The sequence below is a fragment of the Arachis hypogaea genome, chromosome 18, assembly GCF_003086295.3.
Source record: "Arachis hypogaea cultivar Tifrunner chromosome 18, arahy.Tifrunner.gnm2.J5K5, whole genome shotgun sequence".
Lineage (NCBI taxonomy): Eukaryota > Viridiplantae > Streptophyta > Magnoliopsida > Fabales > Fabaceae > Arachis > Arachis hypogaea.
In genome coordinates, this window is record NC_092053.1 from 37,187,343 (window position 1) to 37,199,271 (window position 11,929).

General features: G+C 24.6%; 1 protein-coding gene and 1 non-coding gene across 3 annotated transcripts; one reads left to right on the forward strand and one right to left on the reverse strand.

Annotated features, from left to right (window-relative positions):
* Positions 1 to 5,726: 5,726 nt before the first annotated feature.
* LOC112769939 (cytochrome P450 76C4-like) lies at positions 5,727 to 7,333 on the reverse strand. Its single transcript, XM_025814384.2, has 2 exons — positions 7,007 to 7,333; positions 5,727 to 6,308 (listed from the first exon to the last, which is right to left on the reverse strand). The coding sequence occupies exons 1-2, from the start codon at positions 7,331 to 7,333 to the stop codon at positions 5,727 to 5,729; spliced, it is 909 nt and encodes a 302-aa protein (XP_025670169.1).
* Positions 7,334 to 9,635: 2,302 nt separating this feature from the next.
* LOC112772959 (uncharacterized) lies at positions 9,636 to 11,569 on the forward strand. Of its 2 annotated transcripts, XR_011876244.1 has the most exons (4): positions 9,636 to 9,866; positions 9,982 to 10,154; positions 10,241 to 10,363; positions 10,477 to 11,569. It is a non-coding gene; the product is annotated as an uncharacterized protein (transcript). The 2 variants fall into 2 exon arrangements; XR_011876243.1 differs by having other exon boundaries at positions 9,668 to 9,866; positions 10,241 to 10,478.
* Positions 11,570 to 11,929: the final 360 nt, after the last annotated feature.

The following is an 11,929-nucleotide window of genomic DNA, read 5'->3' on the forward strand; positions in this document are numbered from 1 at the left end:
ATTCTAAATCAAAAGTAATAATGACTTATTTAATTCAGCATTTATGATAATAAATAAGATGACCATTATATAAATCATTTAATGTAAAATAGCTTAATTTACAATTATAATTAATATATGTATTGCCCATGAATAGATTAGAAAATAATAATTTCATAACAAAATAATCATTCAATTTGAATTACAATTAATTGATTGATAGAAATTATAATAAATTGTATGATATTTAAATAATTAACCAAATCAATTAGTTGATATAATTAATTTATTATAATAAATTAAATTTAATGAGTTAAAAGAAATAAATCGAAAAATACCATCAGAAACATGCCACGACAGTTTTATTATTAAATGCAGAAATTTAATTTTTATATAATAGAATAGATATTTACAGATTATTATATTAAACACAGACTAAAAAAAATACACTAAACAAAATAAAAGTATCAATGGTAAAATATAACCCAAAAAATACTTAAATTAAAAAAGAACCTGTGATGAATTATAATAAATCTATATATGAGAAGTAAAAGTAAAATAAATAATTAAAAATAAAGTAAAAATAGCAATTAAAAAAAGTAAAAAAAGATAGAAAAGATAATGTCTAGAGTAGATAAAAAATGTGTTGCAATAGAAGATTAATATAATTAATTAAAACAAAGGATGAAAGAGAAAAATCAAATTACAATCTTATTTAAAAAATTTCAAAAAAATATTTTAAAGAAGAACCTATTACTCAACTTTTATAAAAATATTACAAAAAATTTAAATTATCTTTAAATAAAATAATAATACCCTTAAGAATTATTAATCAAAATAAATAAAAAAGAATTAATATAAAACAAAATCATAGAAAAATATTAGCAAAATTAAGATAAAAAGATAAAAATAAAAAATTATAAATATTTTACCTGAAGTACAGAATAAAGAGGAAAAAAAGGGATATATAAAATAATAAGATAATAAATTGAATTAATTGACTTCATTTATTTCACTACTTTATATATTATTTATTAAATAATTTAATATTTATCTCGATCAAATTAAATAATAAATTAGTTATAATTAATTTGGTTTAATGAATAAAAAAATTTAAAATAATTTGATATTTACTTTAATTAAATTAAATATTTGAAGTTATGATTAATGTAATTTAATGAATAAAAAAATATTAAATGGTGAAATATTTATCCTAATCAAATCAAATTACATAATTGATTAGTTATAATTAATACAACTAAATGAATTAAATACATTAAATTAATAAATAATTTAGTTAATTTGTGTCTTAAGGACACATTTTAAAAATATTTATTTTTCAATAATTTTTATAAAATATTTTTTATAATATTTTTAACCTCTGGTCTAAAGACACAATTATAATAATCCATTAAAAAGTACTTAATTAGTTAATACAAATAATTAGTGTAATTGATTTAGTTCAATAAATTAAAAGAAATAAATGTGAAAGGAAGAGATAAAGAAAAAAACGTGTAGCCATTAAAAAGCAATAAAAAAGTCTCTTTTAGTTTTTATTATTAATTTATTATAATTAATTTCACAACATTTATTATACGTTATTCATCTTAAAAATTAATACAATTAATTAATTGATATCAATTATCGATAATTAACTTTAATTGATATAACTCATTTCGCTATACTTTCTAAATAAATAATTAAAAATGCACGTCTCAATTTTTTGTTAAAGTAGAATAAAATAAATTACATAAATTGAATAGATATAAATCTGAAAATTATAAAATTTTATTAACAACTCAAATAAATTAGTACCATAAAACTAAATTTAATGTCTATTTTAAAAATAATTATTAACCTTTTATTCTTTTAATTATTAATAATTTAAATAAAGTAATACCCTATAACTTATTTTGTTATCTATTTTAAGTAATTACTAACATTCTGTTTTTCTAATTATTTTCTTGTCTTATTTATCATTTATGCTTTCAATCAATTATATTAATAAACAAATAAACTAAATTAACTCCGATTATACTTGGACTATTCAATAATTTAACATAATCTTTTTAATTTGGGATTAACTACTAACGATAGAAAATAAAAAATTTAGAGTAATTCAATATTATGAACATTAATTATTATTATGAAATAACCTAAAATCATAATGCAATTTATTTTTAAATAAATAATCAAGTATTATTGTTAATTATGAAATAATCTAAAATCATAATGCATTTTATTTTTAAAAAAACAATAATTCGTTAATATTTATAAATAGAAATTATTGTCAAAATACTTTGATTAAAAATATGAGGGGTTAATTACTATTCATTATTAATAATATATCGATTATATCAAAAAGTAAAAATATAATTTTCTGCATTTACACCATTAAAAGAATTACCATCATGAATAAAATTTTGTCAAAAAAAAATAAAATTGCATACATAGTAGTGAATTTAAAAAATAAATATCGTTAAGTAATTATGCTTTTTTAATAAATAGTAAAAAATTGAATATCATAAACTATATTCTTTCAAAAGTAACCCTTTTAAGTTGTTATGTTTGGCATGATTTATTTGTACATAATTTAAATTGATATTATTTTTAATTATAATAATCATTTATCCTTAATAATTATTTTTAGAATTTAATAATTTATCATGCCTTACAATAATTATTTATAAAAAAACATATATATCCTGAAAAATTTATTAAATAAATTTACTCTTATTTTCCTATTTTCACATTAAAAAATTTTTTGTTCTGTCTTTTTTAATTATTATTATGTTACTAGAATTGTTAAATAATATTAAAAAAATCTTTAAAAATAGAAATAGCGATGGCACCTTGAATAATTAATTCAATAGAATTAAATTTAAACAAATAAGATGATTCAATCAATTATACAAATAATAGCATATTTATAAATATTAATAATGAAAATAGTAGTCTTACTAATGTAAATGATCAATACAATAATTATATGAAAAAATAACTAATTACATAATTACATAATTTTTAAGATCCTATATAGTTGAATCTAATGGACAAATAAAAAAAATCTATATGATAATATCCTAATATTTTAGCATATTATAAATCATATTATAAATTTATATATCATATTATAATTTTAAGTCAACTCCTTAAGCACATTATAACATAAACCATCTAAAAAGATACACCAAATTAACAAATATCACATGGATCACAACATACACTCTAAATTATCTCGATATTTCAAATAAAAAGAGTATCAATACAGAAAAATTAATGAATATAACTAAAATAAAGAGCAATAAAGACACAAAAAAATAATAAAGAGAATCAATAAAAGCATTAACATATAAACTACGAACAATATATATATATATATATATATATATATATATATATATATACTAATTGTGAATCACACAAAAAAGACTATATATATATAAATCACATACACAAACAATGTATATATTAATTGTGAACCACAAAAAAAAGACAACATATATAAACCACATACACAAATAATGTATATATTAATTGTGAACCACCAAAAAAAGACAACATATATATATATGAATTGAAGCACACATGACAAAATAAAATATTACAAAACAAAATTATAGTAGAATTATTTAAAAACAACGTAAAGATGACACATCTTTTTTGTTAATCAGAAGCTAAAAGAAAAAAAAGTATGCGTAGGCAATTAAAATAAACAAAAATTTTACAAAAATAAAAAATGAAATATATAAATAAAGATAAAAAACAAAAATAAATTATAAAAATTATACCTTAAACACGAGGGAGAGAAAGAGAGGAAGGAGGGAGGGAGAGAGAGAGAGAAAAGAGAGCGAATGAGTAAAAAATCTTTTATCTTGTATTCTTGTATAAATAGATGGTATTGAGAAAAATAAACTAATTAAATTAATTCATATATTTCGTTATCATATTTATTATTTGTTAAATAATTTGATATTTACTCCAATCAAATCAAATAATTAATATAATTAACCAAATTAATTAATTGATATGATTAATTATAATTAATCAATTCATATAAATTATAATAAATAGTAAGATTTGAATGTCTAATCAAATTAATTAATTGATATAATTAATTAATTATAATTGATTTACTTTAACGAATTAAATGAATTAAATTAGGAAACACCTCAAGAGCATGCCACATCAGTTTCATCATTAAGTACAAAAATTTGGTTTTTATATAATAGAATAGATAGATAATAAATATATTTTTTTAAATTAGTATAATTATGCATTATTCATTAAATATTAATTGTAATATTGTAATATAATTATAATAAAAATATTTTTCTAAAATAAATTTATTTAGAGAAATATAAATTGGTTATTAAAAACCGGTGCCATTATCATATTATTATTATTATTATTATTATTATTATTATTATTATTATTATTATTATTATTATTATTATTATTATTATTATTATATTTTTGATTGATAATTGATAAGTAGTTTAATAATGCATTAAATATTGATTTTATATCACTATAATAAAGATATTTTCCTAAATTAGTATAATTATGCATTATTACTTAAATGCTAATTATAGTATAATTATAATAAAGATATTTTTATAAAATAAATTTAGAAGAGAAAATAATGCATTCATTTTGGTGGAAAAATGGATTCATGAGGAATCGACACCTCACTTCCTTTAACTTGGAAAAAACCCAATTTTAGTATATTAAGTAGATTTGAATTTGTGATAACAAATTAAACTTTGATTCGGGTCATTTGTTGTTTGGAACTATACTTGCGACAAAATTCTTTTGAAAAAAAAATTCTAAATGGATGTTTGGCCCGCATCAATTAATAAGCGTTAGCCATATCAGCTATTAAGATGACGGAAAGACTACCATGCCTAAATATGTTATCTTTCAAAAATTAATTTAATTAATTTAATCTTTCAAAAATAAAAATAGAATTTAAAATATTTTTTAAGAGCAATTTTGACTATTAATTCAGAATTTCTATTTGCTTGTATATGTGAAATTATTATGATGCACTTTGTAATTAATTTCATATAATTAACTTGATTAAAAAAATCATTATGACGCTGAAAACTTATATGTATAATTTGTATTTTATATGTTTTGAAAACAGATTTATTGGTCTTTAAATCTTATCATTATATATGATAACCTTCTTTTAGTCTTTTACAATTGATGTCAAAGTCATCAATTATATTTAATTTATAATATTTGTTTTAGGCGTTTAAATAATCTAACTCAGGACAATCTTAAAATGTTTTGGAAACTTTTAACACCCAAAAACTTACTTATAAACTTTTAGTAATATATAATATAATGTAAGACCAAGAAAGGGAAGATTCTCATGTGACAACATTAAAGGAAAGGACCAAGATATATTATAATTAGAAAAAGTCTAGGGCAGCAACTTTTGTGTTTTGTGGCCAATACCTAATCATCAAAAGAAAAGTGAGTGATTTTTTACTATTAAATGTAATCTCACATCATTAAAAACACTGTTGATGGCCAATTGATGATTACAAAACACAAAAATCGCTGCCCCTAACACTCCTCTTATAATTATACATTCATAGAGATGGTTCAATATAAAGTACATATATACTACCATTATATTATGAAAGTCACGGCATCGCATTATGCTTGACTTTTTCTTTTTGGGATAATTTTACAATGAAAGAAACTCCCCACAGTATTTGTTTACTTAATTTTTGTTAATTTATTCTAACTGCAATTGCTCGTAGTTGTTGATCCAAGTCCATATCCTCAGGCTTCATATCATTTTCAAGTCTCCAATTAAAAGAGTTGACCATTGATCCCAACATAAGATGCAACATCTTTGTAGCAAGTTTCATTCCAGGGCAAATCCTTCTCCCACCACCAAATGGTGTGAAATTACAATCATGCCCTTTGACATAATCGATGTTTGACCCCAAGAATCTCTTTGGCGAAAATAAATTTGGATCATCCCATATGTTAGGGTTTCTACCAATGCCCCATTCATTGATTATAACTTGTGCACCCTTTGGAATTATGTAGCCATGAATTTCAACATTTTCTTTGGCTTTTCTAGGCAACAAAAATGGCGCTGGTGGGTACTTACGTAACGTCTCTTTTATTATTGCTTCTAAGTATGGAAGATTTTCAATTTGTGATTCTTGAAGAGGGTTACCTATTCCAATTGTTTGCTCTAGCTCCATCTTGGCTTTTGACATTATATTTGGGTTGTGAAGTAGTTCAGTCATTGCTCGTTCCACTACATATGAACTCGTATCAATTCCAGCAATAATTAGATCCTGTTATTACAAAATTAAACCATGTATATTCATCACTCATCAGCAAGAATATTGGTGAAAAAAAATTGGCTTTATAATGAGAGTCCTACCACTTTTTTTCTTCCGAAAAAAAATTACAATAAAAAATACATTAAATGTATTAATTATCCAGATTAAATATATAATATTAGGTTTTGAAATAGTACCTCCATCAATAAATTATTTTACAAAAGAAATATAAAAATATTATATACAAATAAAAAATTAATTATTAAATTAATTATTATATATTTGTGTATAAACACATTTTTTATTTAACTTATTTTAATATTTATTTTATATTTTATTATATATTTTATATGAATAACTGATTTAGTGACTAATTTTCTATAGTTAAAAGAAATAATATGTATAAGCTACTAATATGTTTCAACTTTATCTTTTTCACAAGAATATTTCTTTTATAATTTTGAGACAAATATATTTGGTTGCAAAACCCCTTAAAAAAAATTAAAAAAGTGATATTGTGGTACTTTTCTAACGGAAAACTTATTTATTTAGTATATTCTTGAGAAGTAACAAAATGGTGAAGAGAATTTGAAAAAAGTTGAGAATTTTAATGGAAAAGAAAAACAAAAAATAAATACTAAAATTAACCAAAAATGAAAAATATAAAACATTATGATTGCAACAAAGGGAGAGGAGATCAATATATATACCAAGAACAAATGTTTGATCTTTTCTGTGTCCATTTTCTGACCTTTCTCTTGAGAAATGTTCAGGAGTGCCTCGAACACATCCTTGTTTGATGACTTTGCAACATAATTCTCCTCTTCTCTTAGCTTCAACCTTTTATCAATATGGTCATTAAAAATATTAAACAGCATGGGAATGTAAGTTCTTGAAGACCACCTTATGCCATGTAGGTCAAATATCGTCAAAAATGGAAAAACATCTCCCAAGTTTGGTGTTGCAATTGCTCTAGCCAAATTCCCCACCATGTCCTTGTACTCATCAATTTCACCGATAGATTGAACAAGATCCATAGAGAAAAATGTCTTTGACAATAAATTAAGTATCATCTTAAATGATAATCTTCCAATATCAATTGCTTCACCATTTAAACTAGATGTGTATGAACATCACTAATGAGTTCTTGCACCATCTTGAGCCTAAGTTCTTGGCTTGCATCTAGGGTTTTGTTGGAAAACATAGTGTTATTGCAAATTCTCCTAAGGTCTGTCCAAATTGGTGAAATTGGAAGAAAGGCTAATGAAAATTGATAATGATTTTGAACTGTTGCTGCTTGAGGAATTTTTCTATCTGAGAATAACACATCATTAGTTTGGAGAATCTCTTTGGCAAACTCAGGTGAAGAAATAACTATGGTGGTTAATTGACCTATCAAATGCATTATCATAGGGCCATGAACCTTAGCAAGATTTGCCAATGTTTGTTGTGGTTTTTTTCTTAATTCACCAATGCTTCTTACTATAGCAAGAAACGAAGGCCCTGGTGGAAGCTTGTATTTTGATTTTGTGTTTCTTGCATGAAGTAGTGATGAATGTAGAAATTGTATGACTAAAATAATGCATGTAACTAAGAAAATCATCAGCATTGCACTTACAGAATATAATAGAATTCTGATCTCTCACAATTCACAAGCCAAGTTATAATAAAAAATAAAAAAAGTGTAAGAAATAAAAGGGTAACCCAATTCATTTGGTGCTTTAATTACTTGATATGGCAATGCGTATATATAATACTGAAGTTAAGCATCAAAAGTCAATGGGATTGCATCATTCTAACTGTCCTTGTTTTGGGGGGACTTAATCATCCTAACTTTTATGAAAGGTCAAGATGTGAACACAGTAGTAGTCTAGTAGCCGTCACTATATATAGCGTTGAGGCCTGGGCCCAGGGGGCTGCAACCATTTTCTTGGTGCCATTCGTATTATTTAATTTCATGTTTAATTTGTTCATTAATTTAATTCATTATTAATTTTCTTTTTTAATTCTCTTGGTGCCAGCCGTACATTCTGCCGACATATTGCTGTTATATTTCAACAAAAATGAAATAGAACAAAGAGAATATATCATAGTTCTCAAATCCAACTTATCCGATCGATTTACCGAAAATTTGATCACTCAATTACCTGATCGAGTTAAGCCACTCGTTGGATCGCTCAAACATTGAATTTACTGAAAATTTGGCCAATGGATGATTAATATTTTTGTGCTATTTAATACAGTTGATTCAACATATTCAGGGAGAGATGTACTATGTAAGTTGTGAGAGCAACTAATATTTTAAAAAAGTATATAAAATTATATATATAAATATATACGTGTTTCCATTAAAAAAATTATATTTGTCCCCATATTAAAAAAGAATTACCTATTAAATTTCGTGTCAAAATATTTTAAGAATTTTGATAACCTATATCATAATGACACATTTTAAAAATACCATAAAAAAAGGTTTGACAAAAAATTATATATTGAAAATTTATTTTATTACATTTTTAATGTATAAAATATATTAAAAGTTTAAAAGTTTTTTATTACTATACTCTTAACATGTTTTTTTAGGGTACAAATTAGCTAACTCCTTTATTTTATATATATTTTTTAATTTCTAGAATTAAATTTTGATACATTGTCAGTATAAAATAAATTTACACGTATATCTAATTACGTAATATCATGTCATAAAAAAATTACTTTTTACATTGATCTATCTTTGATTGTGCGAATGATCATCTAAAAGAATAGACGTAGTTAAACAATCATATAAAATATTTTATACCGTCATAATATCAAAATTAAATTCTAATTTGTATCTAAAGTATAAAATAAAAATATATATTAAATCAATTTATTAAAAAAATATTACTGTAACATTATAAATTAATAAATTTATTTAATTAAAGTTTATATCCTTGAGTTTTTTTACTCAATTTTATTATTATTATTATTTATTTAATTTATAAAAAGTTGAGTTAATAACTACGATATTACTTATTAATATATCAATATTGATAATTAATAAATAAAAAATTATTTAATACCTAATCTGAGCAGTGCTGTTGCTCAAGGCAGTAAAAAACCAATGAAAATATTGATGTTTTTTTACCGCTGTCCAAAGCCATTTGGTTGCACAGTTCTAATCTAATCTTATTTTATAGAAATTTTATTGTTATTATTTTATTATTATAAAAAAATCTTCTGGAGACTTTAACTTGTAAATTACAAATCATGTAAAATATGTGTGCACTAGCAACCACAAAGACATGTGTCTTTTTCAAAGAAAAAATATAATTTAATTGTCATTACTACCAACTACACATCATTAATATTTTTCTAATTTTGACATCATTGAACAGATTTTACTTAAAGGTGCTGATGAGGAAGAATTCAAGAAGGTAAAGCATGTGGTTCAGTATGCAGTTTTTGTAGCTTACCATATGGCTTTGGAGACATCTTTTCTTGCTGCTGAAGGATTAGGAATCATAAATGATCCTACTGTAAATGGTTATGGACCTGCAAAAAAATTAGATCATGGCATCAATAGATTTTGTAATATCCATTTCATGAATGATCCTACTGTAAATGTTTATTCTTTATTTTAGAATCTATTGTGTGTTTGCAAATTATCCTTAATAGTCTGTATCTGTTTTTTTTTTTATTTTAGAATGGATCATTCCTAGAGTCGCTGCCTGTCGTAAGGCAACATATAATTGATGGTTTCAGTCCAAAGGTTCTAAACATTTTTACAAGAGAGTTTGATTTCTTTGACAAGGTTACATCCATATCCGGTGTACTATTTTCACTTCCTAAGGAAGAACGCCGAGCTGGTATCCGAAGGTATGGACAGAACCTGAAAGCATAAAAATTATGTGAATTCTTAAGTTTAATTTTATTGTTTGATTGAAGTTAATGCTTCTGTTCAGGGAATTGGAGAAAATTGAATTGAACGGTCAAGACCTTTATCTACCAACAGCTCGTAACAAGCTATTTTTGCATGTTTACTATATTTTTAACTTTTAACTCCTCCAATTCAACGAATAACCTCGGTGAGACGGGAGATATATTGGGTTGATGATGTTTGTGTTGGAGACAAAATTGTAATTTCAAGCACATTCTACACCTAATTCAAATAAATTGTTGTTCTATTTATTATTCATAGAATTGTGAAGTCTTTCTGGCAACGGTCATGAAATCATATTCATATATATTCATACCTCTCACTCTCACCTTCCATGAACAAGGCAAAAGCAAGGTATTTATTTATCTGATCTTCTCCCGTTTGAACTAATCATGATTTAGAATCTATATGCAAGTTGATGGTAAGCTTCTCTTAATTTGGTGTTTGCTTTCAAAGTTGTTGATGGTACAAATCTAGAAGAGATAGAGATAACAACACCTGCTTTTAACGAAGCAAATTTTGAGAAGGTTGAAAGGCTAATTGATAAACCCATATTTTATGATATATATTGTGCTCAATTCAAGAGATTTATTCAATCCTTCACCCACTTATTCATGTAAATTGCATGGTTTTACTTTCCCTTCCTTATTATGTGATATATGTGAATTACATGTTTCCTATGCTTTAAAAATAATTATCTTAATTACCCTTTATTACCATTCGATGCTGTGATTTGTGTGTTAAGTAGTTTCAGATCTTCTAAGGCAGGAATGACTTAAAGGATGGAAAGGAAATATACAAAAATGGAAGAAAAACAGGGAGTTTTTGCAGAAACTGGCAGCGACGCGAACGCATGGACGACGCGGCCGCATGCCCAGCACGAAAAGGGAGCGACGAGGACGCGTGATTGACGCGACCGCGTGCCTTAACAGAACACAGATGACGTGGACGCATGACCGACGCCAACGCGTGACCAGGAAAACTTCAGATGACGCGACCGCGTGACAGACGCCACGCACCAGAAATTACAGAAAACGCTCCCAGCGATTTCTGAAGCCCTTTTTGGCCCAGATCCAAGTTCAGAGAGCACAGATTAGATGATATAAAGTGGGGGAAATGCATCCATTCAGGGAAAGATCTCCAATTAGTTACTTTTGATGATTTAGATGTAGTTTTTAGAGAGGGATTCTCTCCTCTCTCTTTTAGGATTAGGATTTAGGATTTTTCTCGCTTTCATGATTATCCCTTTTTATCAGGTTCAATATTCCTTTTCATTATTTTCTCAATTTAATTCATGAAATTTTCCATGTTACAATTGATTTTCTATTTAATATATCTTGAGGTATTTCAGACTTATGATTGCTTTCTTTAATTTATTAATATTCCCGATTTATCCAAATTATTTTCATTTAAGTAGAATTTCTTCCTTTTTGGCTTTGGTTAAATAATTGGTGACTCTTGAGTTATCAAACTCATCATGATTGATAATTGTTACAGTTGCTAATTGACTTGAATTCCAATAACTTTAGTCTTTCCTTAGGAATTGACTAGGACCTGAGGATCAAACTAATTAGTTCACTTGACTTTTCTTTGTTTAGCAAAGGTTAACTAAGTGGAATTAAAACTCAATTCTCATCACCGTTGATAAGGATAACTAGGATAGGACTTCCAGTTCTAATACCTTGCTAAGAGTTTATTTTATTATTACTATTTT